Source organism: Parambassis ranga, chromosome 7, assembly GCF_900634625.1.
Source record: "Parambassis ranga chromosome 7, fParRan2.1, whole genome shotgun sequence".
In the NCBI taxonomy this organism is placed as follows: Eukaryota; Metazoa; Chordata; class Actinopteri; family Ambassidae; genus Parambassis; species Parambassis ranga.
The window spans coordinates 3,237,955-3,253,987 of NC_041028.1; the positions used below are offsets into that span (position 1 = coordinate 3,237,955).

The following is a 16,033-nucleotide window of genomic DNA, read 5'->3' on the forward strand; positions in this document are numbered from 1 at the left end:
GCTACCCCTTATATAATATTAATTAATATTAATTTTTCACAGGCTGCTTATTGCAGGTTTCCCATTAAACATGTCCTTTAAGGAGCCACTGTCAGGGTCTGCTGGTAGAAGCAGCACTTTGGACTACATTAAAACCGGCTCCCTTCTGCTTCCGATCCGGTTCTGGACTACCGGTTTCATTTACAATCATTTAGGACAGAGAAAGGAGGATGTCTTTAAATAAATTAGAGAAGAAACTAAAAAAAGACTCTTTGATTGTAAATGATTCAAACTGTTGCTGTAATAAGAACACGACCCTCATTCTTCACAAGTTATTTCTCCTTTCAAAACATTTATTAAAGCAGCCTCCCCCTCACACACACACACACTTCCTCTGCCTTTTCACTGGAGTCAGCCTGTATTGTGAGTGAGTCACATCCTCTACAGTCTTGACCTTGTGAGAAAGTGGGCAGCCAGGAGTCAGCTTCCAGGAATCCGCTGTGGGATTCCCCCCCTCTCCTCTCCTCCCTCCTCCCCCGTCTGCCATGTTGTTCAGGCTGCTCGTCTCACACTTATCTCTGCACTCCCACTGTTCTGCTGATTAGACAGGCAGGCAGAGCTCGTACCTGCCAGGTGGAGGTGAATGCTGCATCCTCATTGGCTGAGAGGTGTTTAACGGGAGCAGCTGGACTCCTCCTACTTCCCCTGTCTGCTCAAAAGACCCGGTGGACACAGCTGAGGAGAGAAAAGGAAAAGGAAAAGGAAACAAGAGGGAGAAAAGGCGCCTGAGAGTGGAACAGGTAGGATTTAAACACAGCTTTGACTTTGTTAGTGGATCATCATGTTTTTATTGCCTTTGAGACAGAACTTTGGAAAAGAAAGTCCAGCTTTGCATGCTCTGCTTTGGTTTTACATGCTGCTTTGTTTGTGATCTCATCCTTCATTTGTATTGGAGCTGGCCCGAGCTCCTGTTATCACATGAGGCAGCACTAAGCTACGCTACGCTGTGATGAGCAGGTTGAACATTTCAGCCCCATAAAAAGTGCTTTTATGTGTCACTACAGTGAAACGTTTTAGGCTTCGGACTCTGGACGGACTGATAAGGACTTTATTTTTACTTTTCTTGAGAATGCTGGTATTGGGTGTGATGGAATGAATGGATAAAGCTCTTCTTAAGTCTTCGAATCATCAGATGAGGGATTATTTTCACATTAAATGTTGTTTTCATTAACATTTGCTGAATATAATGATCAAATTATAATTTTTAGCCACATTTTTTTCAAACGTGGTTAACCAATAATGAGTTTTAGACCTCTCATATATTAAAGAATTATCTTCGAAACTGCCGATGTGACATTTTAGGCAATTAGCCCTGATAAATGAAGCAATAGAGCTGAATCACCGGAGACTGTTCTCACATTCTTGGTGTTATTTCATAGATGAGGTTTGGATGCACACATGTTTGGAGTCATTACACTGGTGTCTGGGGGACTAGTGATGGCATCTTCAATATTTCTTCACAATTTTAGACTAAGATTAAAAGTTTACTCTCATTTTAAGGTAAACAGCAGCACTGTGCAGTTGATAAGTGAGAAATAACCGATAGATTATGTGATAATTTAGGATTTTTAGCCATATTCTGTTTAGTTTACAGAGTTGAGCTCGGGCATTTCCAGTTTTTTTTACACCTAATCAGATATATGATCAGTAGATAAATGGAGTATCTATAGTTTAGAATGGATTAGCCTATATAATGTTTGTGAGGTCTAGAATTGTCCTTGGATTAATAACATCCAATTTGGTGCTAGGAAACCACTTCTTAATTCCATTTCTTGTGTTTGCTCGCAGAATGAATGGTTAAATGGATCCTCTGACAATTCTATAGCCTCTCTTGATCAATAATAAAACTAATAACTGGCTCACAGTATCTCAGTAGTACTCCACTGAATGAATCATCATATAAATTAGAGCGGTCCTGATCAGGCAGCCTCTGGCAGCGGCCCACCTGCTGAGTGACGTGCAGACCCTGCAGGGCGTCGCATTGTTTAAGTCATCCGGAGCGTGTGTAACTCACAGACGACAGTTATTTACTGGAGGCTGCATGCGGCTGCACGCCCTCGGCCTCCAGGCGGTGGAGTTGCAGGTAGAGACGTGTGTGTTGTGAAACAGTGAGTGTTTGTGAGCGCTGCAGGAGTATCAGCTGTCTGGTCTGCTGCCCGCCGCCCTCAGGGCTCCGTCACAGCGCTGTCACACGGGGAACAGATGGTCAATGGCTGCGTGACGCGCTCTATTGACTTTCTGACTCAGGCAAATGTGTAGTCTGACAAAAATCTATTGATTGTGAGTGCTGATGTGAACGTGTAACACGCTCCTCTGGTCTGAAGTCTGTTTAACCACAGAGGTAAAACATGTGAGTATGACTTTAACTCATCAGTGTGAGCAGAGTGTGATAAAAAATTTAATTGCGCTGGGAGGGTGTGTGTGTTTCAGACTGTTTTTATGTGTGTCCTCTCCTCTCAGAGTCACAACCTTCTGAAAAGCAGCAAGCATGGCCTCCTCTGTCGCTCAGTTCAGCCGCAGGCAGTGGGCATCCCAGTCGCTGAGGGTCACCGCCAAGGAGCTGTCCATCGTGTCTCCACGGGGGAAGAACAACGCCATCGCAGAGAGGTTCTCCAAGTAAGTCCCTCCTCATCTCTGCCCCTGGCCCTCGGGTTTAATAATTAAACATCTGTTTTTTTTTTTTTATTATCTGTCGCTGTGTTGGCTCCTCTGCTTGTGACAGAAATGAGGTCAACTGTCTCACTGTGTGTAAAACTTATCACAGCATCAGCCTGAACTCGTTCCTCCAGTTTTACTGCAGTTCTCTGACTTTATGAAGCAGAGCTGAGGTGAATTCTTCCCTCCTCCTCCTCCTCCTCCACCACCACAGATCAGGGTCCTAATGTTTGAGACTGTGGGACATCTGCTTTACTCGATCTGTCCACTAGGAGTTCCTCTTGTTCCGTGTCTGTGGTGTCTGTGGAACTGTGTGTGGGGGTATAGTTCTAACGCTGATCACTGATTTCCTGGGTGTGTGCAGACGAGACAGAAGCGGCTCACTTTACTTTTTTGTGTCTCTTTCCTTCAGCGTCCTCTTCTTCACTTCTTGTCCCCTGATTTGTCCTCCACAGGTACCAGATGGCAGCAGAGGAGGGCAGCGCAGAGAAGAAGAAAACGGTTTGTACACAACCTTTAAAATGAACCATGTTTGTTTAGAACAAAAAATGAAACTTTCAGTTTGTCTGTGTTCATAAACATAAACTTGATTATGAGCTATGAAGAGGAAATGAAGGCTTTCAGCTGGAGTGAGTAGACAGGATTCTGTGTTTGTGCTGTAGGATGTTTGACACTCAGGACTCAAAAACATACATTTCAGGCAACTGAAAATACAGAAAAATAACTGTGCATGCTGAAGACTTGGTCTACCTTAGCTTTCGACACCATAGTCCTCTCACTCCTCCTGATGCGTCCTGTTGACAGCCTTTTAGTTAGCTGCTAGTTCTGCTTCAGTCTGTGGGCCACATGGAGATCATCTGCTAGGTCACTGACAAATTAAAAAAAAAAAACAGGTCGTTCAGAGCAAGAGAGAGAGTTGTCAGTATAAAGCTTGGCAGCATCAAACATTTCCCTGACCACCAGGAGCTAATAATCAGTGCAAATACAACTTAAAACGAATGACATTCCCATTCAAAGCCGTGTCCCAGTCTAAGGTGGTGCATCCTTCAAAGGATGCAGTCTATGGAGGTGTGTCCTTTGCGGGCCTCAAAGGTCACACAGTGCTCTGAATCCTGGTGTATGTAGGCCTGTGAAGGATCCACATGAAGCGTCCTGCGCTACCAGGGAAAAGGAGGACATAGCTGCAGAAGCCTTTGAAGGATGCAGGCCCTGAATTATACAGAGGCTGCATCCGTCGAAGGCGGAGTGAGCTGTATTCTCCTCAGGAAAGAAGACGTCAAACCACTACTGGCGTCGGAAGGAGGAAGGAGTGGTCGAATGCTAGCATGATGGCTAACAGGAAGAGTTCTCTCTCAGTTTCAGTGCTGGTTAGTTAATACCAGCTACCACTCCAACCGACCCAGTGACATCACTGCTGGGACCAGATGGTGCTGTACATGTTGGGAATAAATAAACTAGATTATTTTAATTCTGCTTCACTGCCGGTGTTAATCCTGTCGTTACGTTAGTTATTAGATGGATTAACCGTTTCATTCAGAGGAGCCTCTGATGGGACACATGGTGCAGTCCCTCTTCAGTTTGAATCCACTTTTTCTAAACTTGGTGAAAAGGAGCTACTTTAATCTTTCCTCATTCCATATTTGAATTTGTTGTGCAGCTTTCCTTCTTTTCCTTTGTGAGTGTAGCTTCAGATCGATTCTTTAAAACAAGCCTCATATGTATCAATATATTGATCCTGCTTCAGTCGGCATGTCTGCCCTCCCAGCTCCTTTTCTCCCTTTACCTTTTTTTTTTCCTCATTTCCTGGACTTATTTTTCCCTGTTTTTTTTTCCTCCCCCGTCACTGACTGTCTCTGTTTCTGATTTTCCCTCCTTCCCTTCCTCCCCACCCCTCACCCTTCGCCCCCTTCACTCCCTCTCTGCTTCCTTCCCTCCTCCCTGTGTCGTAGGGGGTGGGCTGTAGTTTCTTCATTCTGATCACTTCTCAAGTCTACTCACATCTGGGACAGTTTGGCCAGCACACATTCACACAACTCCGAGCGGACGGCCGGGTTCAGCCGCGACTCACCAGGTTTTTAACCTCGCACTCTGATCAGACAGAAAAGACGTTGTTTGTGTAGCTTTTTGTTGTGTTTCCAGCAGCTTCAGGTTCACATGCAGAGCAGCCTGCAGCTCTTTTGTTTCCTCTCTGACTTTTCTTCTTTTAGTTTAACGTGTCTATTTTTTGTTTTTTTTTAAGCTTCATTCAGCAGCTTTGAACATCAGATGGCAAAAGTCCAACAGTGATGGAATTTAGTGAGCAAACTAAAAACAGAGAGCAGCTAGCATCCCTCTGTGGGAGTCAGAAATTGTGAGTCATTGTAGTTTGTGTGATCCGCTCCGAGTCTTTGTCATGTGCACGTATGCTGTAAATCTGACAAGGAGACGAAGAGTTGGAATCATTTCATGTTTTACAACTGTGGGTCCAACAGGGGGAAACTTTTGACTGTTACTATTTGTTGTGAATTAATTGGCTTTTATGCTTAAATCTTAGTTTTTTTTTCTTGTGTGTGTGCAGGCGGTGATAATTTATTGGGTTATTGGTTAATTGAAGCTTCTCAAATGTAATAATTATCTGTCTTCCTCATATTTGATGGTGAACTTTGGTTTTTGGATGAAACTAAAATCTGGTGTTTGCAGGATATGTGCATTAAAAGTAATCAACACTTGGATCTGTGTTTGCTGATAAATATAAACGGGCTCTCTGATCATTTCCCCTGCAGGCTGTGGAACCTCTACCCTCGACCCTGTGCAGCGGCAATCTGAGTGTTTTAAAGAAACGCTGGGAGCAACAGCAGCAGTCTACCTCCAGCCACGGAACCCAGCCTCAGGCGACACCCTGCAGCTCCGCCGACTGTCAGACCCACACCAGCCCGCCAGCAGGCCGCAAACTTACACCAGTGTCACACATCGAGGCCCAGTCTGACCCCACCACACAGTCACACCGGTCAGCTCAGCCAGAGGATCTGACAGACATGGAGCCCAGCAGAGATGCAGAGGGAGCGGCAGCAGCTGAAGTGCCCGACTGCGAGAAGCCAAGCGTTCCCCTCAACAGCCTCAAGATGATGTTCGAGAAGAGGGAGCACCAAGAAAAGGCAAGTCTCCTTCCTCTCCTCCTCCTCCTCCTCCTCCTCCATGATGCTGGCCACTCCTCACATGTCACTGCACACAAAGTTTACTCATATATTGCTGAAGATGCTTTTTTATGCGAAGGTTCTAGCATCAACACATCCATGTCAATAGTGACACCTGTGGCCATAAGGTGAACTGCAGTCAGTATGTCGTGTGTGTGTGTGTGTGTGTGTGCAGGCTAGCATTCTGAGCATTGATTCAGTTATTTCAGCAGTAGTTCACTGTTGTACTAAGATGCCACAGGCTGTTTGTTGTGCTACGTAAACTGAACATCACTAAGCAAACAAAGCTACAACCACGCAGTGCAGCCATGTTACAGCAAGCTGGGTAACGACCTGCAGGACCTGCATGATAGCATATTAGCCGGACAAATCAGCAGCTGGTGTGGGGTCAGGATAAAAGATCTAACTATTTATCCACATTAGCATGCAAGCTAACATTAGCTACCACTGCATAAGTCAAAAGCTCAACAGAACCCTTGTGAAGCCGGACCGTACAGGTGCACCTCATGAACTGTAGCGTATGCTTCATGAGGACGTTTCTTCCTGTGCATGGCTCCTGCTGCTCCTAATCATCTCACAATGTGGAGTAAGAGGTTAACGAGGTGTGAGTCTGGAAAGTCTTCAGTTCCATCTCAAACAAAACGGGATCATGCGTCGCTGTAGTTTTAGTCAGACCCACTGTTTGTGCTCTCAGAGGTCAGAGGTCAGCCCCCCACCTCCAGTGCTGTCATGCTGAGAGTCACATGGTGCAGCTTCACACACTCTGACTTGCACATCTTCTCACAAAGCATCCCTGAGTGGAGCTTCATGCTCCCTCAGGCGTCGCATTGTTATTTGAGCGGGCATAAAAAAGTGGAAGAATGCAACATCCCGTCCTGTATTTGCCGGAAGCGTGTGGTGGCGCTGCTCATAGTCGAGGTGTGACACGTTAACAACGGCCATGCTGTGTTTGCTCAACACAGAGCTCCCATTAATGACAGAAACAGAACATTACCAGGGCATCATGAGGTCTTTAAGACGGGCACAGATGTTTCAGCAGACTTTGCTTCAGCACACCCCTGACCCACAACCAGCCGCTTCTGGCTCGCTCCGTTTCCCCTGCAGCTATCGTACTGTCCAAATCAGTTTGTATCGGCATTTTTTAATGGGATCACATGACCGTTTATGATAACCAGAGATAAATTCATCAGCACTAAGAGGGATTTCTTTAGTTTACAAAGGAGCGTGAGCTAAAAAGGAATTAAAATAAACGGTTTAACTGACGCCAGAAGAGTCTGAATGCCAGTGATCATTAGCTAAAGCTGGGACATGGATTGTTGCTGAAAAATGAAGACGTGGCAGCATAAAAATCATGCACAGTATAATCTTAAGATCAGCACGAGGACAGCTGGGAGCCTGACCGACCATGTGATGGAAACTGAACCATCCAGCTGCTAATACAGAGAGATGATTTTCTTTTTGCTGCTTTTAAGTGCAGATACACATCATCTGCACAACAACGATGGTAGTGTAGTTAGTTTGTTTTTTAAGATGTGGTCATTGTTTGCAGATGTTTTTCCACTGCTGTCAAAGGAAAAGATCGTATCTGTGGCAGAATTTATCCCTTTCTTTTTAAAGGGCTAAAGATCACCGGCACAGGGACACTATTAGTACTAGTATGATCTGGGGTTGGTTAGCTTAGCATAAATGCTAAAAACAGCTAGCATGGCTAAGGTAACTTTAAAACTCATTATCTAACATCCAATAGGTGTACATGTCAACATCGGTGTAAAGACAAAGGAAGCAAATGACCAAAGCGGACTCTGACAAAGTGGGTTCAAAATGGTCCTTTTCACACTAGAGGGAAAAACCCACTAACACCTGGCTTTGGTCTTCAGTGGGAAAGGGGAGCAATCTGCTTTTTTTTTTGTCCTGGATCTATATAGCTTTTTGTTAAAAATGGGTTTGTGCTAACTATGGTAACAGAATGCTCATGGTTTTCATACAGTGATCAGTCTTAGTGTGATCAGTGGTCCAAGGTTTCGGTCTGAGAGAGTTTTCATTTAGATGTCATGAGATATTCTATCAACAAAGTGAAAGTTTTCACTAAACCTGTACTGAAATGTGCTGTTCTAAGACCGAGCTCCACCACTCTGCCTCACTCTGACCGTCTCTGTGGGCTGTTAAGAGGAGTGAGATGAAGGAGCGCCACAGGGGAACTGGAGTCCTTTTATTGCTTTTTGCACAGTTGTCCTACCAAAGAAGGGCTTGTTTGGGGAAATCCTCCAGCAGAAATACAAGATCTATACAGTTCTGTAGACACGAGTCCAGGACCCGTACAATGGCTCCCACTGTAAAGGCGAGGCCCGGACATTCTGCTTCTTTGTCGAGCTCCCCTGCACAGCACAGATGATGTAATGGTGCAGCCTGGCAGGCTCATGACTGCAGACAGCTGATCTGCACTCGGAGATTCTTCAGACAGTCTCTCACTCCCCAAAGGCCTTCAGAGCTCCTCCCACTTCATCAATCATCCATGTGCTGCTCCTCGGCTCACCGTCCATCTCCTCCCTCACTTTTTTTTTTAACTTTTGTGGAGAGTTTGCTCCCAGAGGATGAACCCTAAGGCTGGCTTCAGCCAGAACAGGGGTGTAGCACCAGCTCGGAAGCATTTTTCCTGTCCCTAAACTTCACCTTCTTAGCACCACGGGTCACGGCTTGACCTATAGTTTAGCTAACGGCTGTTAGCATGGAGGCACGAAGGAGTACAGCAGCCCCTCTGGGCTACAGTTACTGTTCGCCTCCTCCAGCCTTTATCTAAACACACCCCCTCCTTCCCTTGTCCCTGGACTGAGGAGGGGGGGTGCATGCAGTCATGAGGCGCTGTGAGATTAATTGACCCTCCTCCCTCCCTCCCACACACAGCCCAGCCCAGCCCGGCTCGGCCCCATCCATCCATCCTCCCTCCCTCTGCACCAGCTGCTCCTCCACCTCCCTCCTGTCCCAAATCACTCTGAACGCCTGCTGCTTTATTCTGAGGCTGGGGGACCGTGACACAGTAAAAATAATCCACCCCCGTCTGTACCACCACGGCACACTTTGCCTGCCTCCTGTCACCCACCTACGTTCGGCCACACCCACCACAGCCCCCCCACCGCCACCACCCCCCCCAGGAACACCTGCTCCCTGTTGCCTCTCCTCTTCCTCCTCCCCTAAAAAACCTTCTTCTCCAGAGGCCCTACCCCACATCTCCCCTGATGTAAGCCTCAGTCGGTGCCTCGCTGCTCCAGAGCTGTTGGTCCTCCTGCTTGAATTCAGACAAGCTCCAGTTTCACCCGGTGCTCTGCTGACTCCTCACCCACAGTGGGACTTTCTCTCTCCATCTTCGTCCACGCCAGAGGTAGCTATAGAGTTTCATTCACAGGCCCGTACGGGTTTCTTTGTTTGGTCTCTCTGAGCCAGGGCCTCCTGGCTTCATCTTTCTGAGACAGTCTCCACTTTTTACTTTCTCTCTGCTTGTTTTTGTTGACCTCTCTGTTGGATGAGGATGTTTTCACTGCAGCTGAAAGAGGCCTTTTAGTCCCAGCGACGAAAACGTCCTCTGTGAGGCCGGTTCATGGACTTTGATCAGTGGCTCCTTCTTAAACTGCTCACTGTGAAACGGTGTTATTGTTCAGGTTAATGTGTTTTAAATCTGATGCGGTCTTTGTTTCGGTAAGTCTTAATGTGAGAGCAGAGTATTGTCTTTAGTGTGAGGGTGGGATCAGGAGGGGGGGGCAGCACATCAGTCAGCCTCTATGTGAGCTTTAATAGTATCAGGATTAGCACCAGATTCGTTGTCTGGCCCGCTGATCCAGTCTCCTGAGAATCAGCCGGGCCTCGTATGCTTGTTTACATCTAACAGATCCCCACACAAACCAGACGGAGAACCCCGCCACCCCACAAAAGCTGCACCTCCAGTCTGTGGAAGATAATCCTCCCTTTGGGAATAGACACACACTCATTCTGATGATGGCGGTTTCTTTGGCTGCGATTTGTTTTCCTGCTCACAGATGATGATGATTCAGAGCATCTTCATGTGTATTAGTTAAAGAGCCTGAACAGACCTGCCCTTGGATCACCTGTGTCAGTCTGGTTCTCATTACCTCACCTTTAGATTGAAGATACAGGTCAACCAGAGACAAAACAACCTGCAACAATGACACCTCTGTTTGATTCGCATGACAACAGACCTGCAAACTCCTGATTAGAGAACTATGATCCTTTCACAATGGACGACAGACACACTTCCAGCCCTGATTGGCCGTGATGGAAAAATGACAGCTGGCTGTTTGTTCCTAGTCCATTCCAACGGGATAATTTAACCATACAAATGCAGCATAGTAACTGGAAACATATCCCCAGATAAATGGGAGACTAAGTTTGAAGTGCAGGGTCCTGATCCACAGATGAGCTTTAACATGTCTGCTCTTCATCATGTGGGACGCCTCTTGCTTTGTTTTCTGTTGTGAGTGCTGAACTTGCTGAAGCCTGCAGACTCTCTGAGCCTGTCGGCTCAGGCCGGAGCCAAATATCTTCCATCTTGTACATACAAGCCAGAACCGGCCCGGCGTTCTGTCTGTAAAGACATTCTGAGAAACAACCTCAGAGGTTAATCTATTGCTCGGGCGCAGGATCGGAGATGCAGGTAAATCAGTCCTTACTCATGCAGACGGAGGCTAATTGTGTGGACTGTCTGCTGAAGTGTCACAGCTGCTGTGACCTGTTGTGTAATCAGTGACTTAAACCACTTGTGTTTGAAAGAAGGACGAAACGACAGATATTGATTCATTATTAAATGTGTCCTGTTTGTCTCTGGAGATGCAAACATGTTTCTTTTTTTTTTCCCTCACGCTGGATATTTACATCATGTAAACATCCATAAGGTCAAGTGTCAAGAGTTTTAAGGACAAAGTGTGTTTGAATCGTCTCATTTTCACAGTTTAACATTAACTTTAGTGTAAAAACTCCCACAGAGAAATGATCAGTTTGTTTTGTCTGTCGGCTGAGGACAGACGGAGTGTCTGTCTCAGGCTCCGTCCCTCTGAGCTCATAAGGAGATTAAAGTGGTTTGGACTGGACGTGCACACACACACACACACACACACACACGGCTCTTTGAGTGAGTCTCTTATCTTTGCATTGGCCTCATCTCTCTCTACTTTGATCCAGCTGATGGACAGTTGAGCTTTCACCGGCTGAAACATGTGAGCATCAAATGCTTGTGTGTGTCTCTGTGTGTGTGTGGACACTGCAGTCATGCAGGCTGTACTGCAGCCGTTCTTTTTCTTTGTGTATATTTGTTTTCTACATTTCTCTTTGTTTTTTAACTTGCAGGTGTCCAGAGAGCCGACGAGCAGAGGAAACGGCAACAACACTGCTAACATGGATCAGCTATTAGCAGGTATGTTCAGTGTGTTTCTCTTTTAAATGTAAGTTTTGTATGAATCGAAGGACGTGTATTAACGCTACAGGAAATGCAGAAGCTTCCAACACAAATGTGTTCATGCCTGAAACTTGCTGTACTACAGTATGTAGTAAAGTTTTTGTTATGAGAGGATGGCACACTGCAAAACAAGTCAATTAATTTTATAAGACAGTTATGTGTTGGCTTATATAATATGTACCATTAGTGTAATAAAAAAATACACACTGGGAAGTATTTGCTCATTTTGACTGCAAGTCCTGCTCCTCTGTGGAGGCAGCACAATCACGGCTGCAGTGTCATCAGCTGTAGAAACCCGGCTGCTTACAGTCAGACAGGTGATTTTTCCAATTTAGAATTAAGTAATGCTGATAAACTATTGGTTTAAGTTGTACATGATGCGTTCAAGGACCACATGAACTAGTAAATTCCATACACACAAACATAACGACAATTAAAAAGGAGGAGTCTCATGTGCTGTTGGGTTTTGGGGCTCAGAATTTGGTGCCAGTTCATGTTTTGGTCCACTTGAGCGCGGCACAATCAAACTGTAATGACGTTATCATATATCATTGTAATTCATTTGGAGGTTTCTGATGCTTTCACGTCTAATATTTACTCTCTGTCCGTTTCCTGCTGACGCTGTCTGTCTGTTGGCTGGATCATAATTTGTTTGTTTCTCTAGAAAATGAACATAAACGGCAAATATGTGCTGTAGAGCTCTTGTTTAGGCCATTTTATCTTCATTCCGCTGTGATCAGCAGACTGCTTCAGAGAGCACAGGAAGAGACGAACACTCATTTCCCCCCCACACACACACACACACTTCCACACCGCACACACACACACAACTCCTGACCTCATGTTCCCGTCCACAGCCTGCACACATGAACAACCGGCACACTCTGCACTCCGGCTGAACTGGGATGGGTTGGGGAGGAAAAAAAAAAATATAGTCCTGAACTCGTCCTGTCATGCAGTATTCAACAAACGTTCCCAATGATTAATGAACTGTAAGAAAACAGGCAGATAAAGTAGAGCTGAATTTATGCTGCCACCATGTTTTTACAAGCAACAGCATGAGAAAACATTATTTATTACGATCCATATTTTTATTTCCAGACACTGACCTGTCAGTCTTGTGTGTTTTAACAGATGGAAGCCTTGCAGAGTCCACTCCTCTTCGTGACAGGATGGCCCTCTACCAAGCTGCCATCTCCAGACAGGAAGTCTCTCCCACCTCAGTCACTGTGAGTATCCATCATTTTTTTTAAAAAGATTTAACAAAAGAAAAAAAGAAAATGAGGGAGGAGAAAGGTGGGAGCAGCTCATGATCAGAGTCTTACCTGTTTGTGGCCACTTGAGGGCAGCAGAAACAAGCCGCTAAAACACAGAATATACTTTATTATCAGAATAACTGTAGCGACACGTTCACACCGACCTGATGGAGGCAGTATCCACTCCTTTTTTTAAGCACACAGTGAAATCTCACCTGCTGTCTTTGCACTCTTCACTGTGAATATCTAGTTCAAACGGCCCCTGTAGGGATCTATTTTGTGTTTTTGCCCTTGTAGCTAAGCAGATACAGCAAATTGATGGCACACCACAGCACACTGGGCAAACAAAGTATTTAGTGCGGTCATGTAATGATCAACACAGAGGTATTGCTGGCTGGGATTACTGTTATAATGTGTTCCTAATGAGCCCCACTGCTCTGTACATGGACGTTTCATTATTACCCCCTGCCAGCAGAAGCCAACCTGTACTGCTGAGCTGATTAGTTGATTAAATGATTAGTGGGTGGATAGAAGTTAAATCTGCATAACATTTCTTAACTCATGAGTCACTTCATGTCAGAAAATATCAAAGACAATCACTGCCGTCTCCGTCTTAAAATGTGAATATTTGCAAGTTAGCACAGTTTTTCTGAAACATCACACATGGTAACTTGGCACCAAAGCTTTGCACTGCTGTGAAATCTAATCACCTCTGCAGGCAGTCAGGATGCCTCTGATGTCAGAGGCATAAGCCAATAAAAGAAGGTTTTATTTTGTATTCTGGTGATAACTTCCTGTCTTACTTCTTGTGCGTCTCTCAGAGTGATCAGCTGGATACTTTCTGTGGGACACAGAAGGAGAACGTTCCTCCGTGCTCTCTGGACATGGTGAGTTTTAACTTGAACAGAAACTGTAGCCTTTGATTGATAAATGATTGTAAAATATGGGTGAATATCTGAACAGGTGACAGTGTGATGTTTCGTCTTCTTCTGGTATTTCAGAGCCCAGAGTGTGAACCAAGCAGCAGAAGAGCGGTTTCCTCGGAGAGCAACGGTAAATTGTTTTTTCTCTCTCTAAATAAGAGCTTAGCAAGGTGACGTGAAGCTTATATTAACTGTGGCCAAATGTAAAAACCTGCAGATTATAATGAAATCTAACAAGTTTCCTCTTTGTCATCGATCTGAAGCTTCAGTCTGATCAGATCAGAACTTTATTATTTTAAAATCAAACTCTTACCTTTGTTAGATATGAAAATGGCGCCCTCTTCTGTCCGCACTGCCTCACTGCCCTGTCATTTTGTGCTCCTTCAGGTGCTGGTCCAGGCACTCCTGCACTGTCCAATCAGAAAGAATCTCCCCAGTCTAAGACTCCCAGAGTGAGTCCTGGCAGGAAACACTCACATCAGACACACGACATGACACTTCTCCTCTGTGTGAGCTGATGATTTTACTGTGTGTGTGTGTGTGTGTGTGTGTGTGTGTGTGCAGGGCTTCCGTCTGCCAGTGAAGGAGAGCTGTGTGTCGTGTCAGAAGACGGTGTATCCTCTGGAGAGACTCGTGGCCAACCAGCACGTTTACCACAGCTCCTGCTTCCGCTGCTCGCACTGCAACACCAAACTGAGGTGAAGAACACAAACACGATTAAATATGATCGACTGTAATTTTAATCATGATTCTGTTTGTGTGATGTTCTTAATGTGTTTTTTTTATTCCTCTCCTCTAGTTTGGTGAACTACGCCTCCTTGCACAACAACGTCTACTGCAAGCCACACTTCTGTCAGCTCTTCAAGGCCAAGGGAAACTACGACGAGGGCTTCGGTCACCGGCCTCACAAAGAGCTGTGGGAGAGCAGAGGTGAGAGCGGTGACACCTCGCCTCAGTCCAACTCTCTCACCAAGCCGCCAAAGAGTCAGAGCCCCGCCCCGGCCTCGGACCTGGAAAGTCCCAGCGTGGAGGATTCTCCGCTGGCGAAGGTCAATGTCCTGATGGCCACTATGGAGGCTCTGGGACAAGGATCGTCAGAGAAGGCCGACAGACCTGCAGAGGCCCGCAGGCTGAAGATCTCCTGGCCACCAAGAAGGGAGCCAGAGGACACACCCAGCGACAACAGTGTCACAGCATCCACCGAGGTGGGCTCTGCCGGTAAGCCCATCAAAGCCAAATGGCCCCCAGAGGATGACTGCCTGTCTTTTACCCTGGAACAGGACAGAGGCTCCCCCTGTCTGCGCCGGAGCTCCTCCCTGAAGGAGCGAAGCATGCCCTTCACTCTGGCAGCACAAGCCAGTGGCACCGCTCCTCCTGAGGCCAGAAGACAGAGTCCGCCTCCCCCTGAGGACGACCTGCAGCTCAGTCCAGAACCCTCCAGCATGGAGCTGCAGCATGGCTGCCAGTCTTCTGACAGCCAAACGCCCACAGAAGACAGCTGTGTGGATGTCCACACCAGCTCAGGAGAGGAGGAGGGAGAGATGAAGAACGAAGACATGGCAGACCATCATCTAACCACCGAGGAGGAGCTTGAAGACACTGCAGGAGGACGAGCAGAAGAGGAGGAGGAGCAGATGGAGGAGGAAGACGGAGATGTAATGGAAGAAGAGATGCTGTCCGTGAAACAGGAGGAGACTCCAACAGAGCCGACGGCCATCTCCTCTCCTGAAGGGGAGGTGGAGGCCAGCCGATCATCTCAGGATGTGGGGTTCTGGGACAGTGAGGAGGTTGATGACAAAGAGGAGGAGGAGCAGCTGGAGCAAGGGGGGCTGACGGTGGAGGAAATGATCAAACGAAACCGATACTACGAGGAAGAAGAGGACGAGGATGTATAAACCAGATTCTCTGCTCGCTGGACACTTTAACAGAACTTCTTCTTCTCACTGTTTCTTCATTTTCTTTTCTTTTCTCTTCTTTTCTTTCTCGTGTGAACTCTACTGAACTCTCTGTGCCTCTGAAACTTCCAAAGCCATTCACTCCTTCATGATGATTTTTACAGGAAATGTGTCACTGAGAATTTGTTTTTAAATGTACAATATTTAAAATGATTCCCCATGTAATAAATATTTTAGATCAATGGTTCTGACACAAAGAACAGACATTATATTTTGTGCACACGACTTTTGTAATTCACCTGTCATGATCCACCTGAATGGAGCTTTAATTGGAGAAAAGCCAAGCACTTCCATCTGTACCATTACGTTAGTCACTTTCTGATGTAGGACTGTCATCCTGCTAAACTGAAGACACACTTTTATGATCCACTGTCTCAGTTATGACTGGTCTGGATATGAAAAATGTTTTTAAACAAGGGGACCAAACTTCCTCAACTGCTACTGTTTAAATAAATTTGTTATATGGAAAATGTTCAGTCTCTTTTTTTTTTGTTTACATTGTAATTCTATACATTTTCTAGAGGTGTCTGTACATGTTGGTGGTTAGTGTCAGGTCAGACGTGTCCTAAAA

General features: G+C 45.9%; 1 protein-coding gene across 2 annotated transcripts; it reads left to right on the forward strand.

Moving 5' to 3' along the window:
• The first annotated feature begins 554 nt into the window (after positions 1–554).
• On the forward strand, positions 555–15,932 carry lima1a (LIM domain and actin binding 1a). 2 transcript variants are annotated; one of them, XM_028409380.1, is made up of 11 exons: positions 555–779; positions 2,500–2,655; positions 3,150–3,195; positions 5,457–5,828; positions 11,220–11,286; positions 12,463–12,557; positions 13,406–13,471; positions 13,586–13,637; positions 13,895–13,959; positions 14,072–14,205; positions 14,307–15,932. In XM_028409380.1, the coding sequence occupies exons 2-11, from the start codon at positions 2,528–2,530 to the stop codon at positions 15,400–15,402; spliced, it is 2,121 nt and encodes a 706-aa protein (XP_028265181.1). In that variant the 5' UTR covers positions 555–779; positions 2,500–2,527; the 3' UTR covers positions 15,403–15,932. The 2 variants fall into 2 exon arrangements, with proteins under 2 accessions (XP_028265181.1, XP_028265182.1); XM_028409381.1 differs by lacking the exon at positions 555–779 and adding an exon at positions 2,281–2,389.
• Positions 15,933–16,033: the final 101 nt, after the last annotated feature.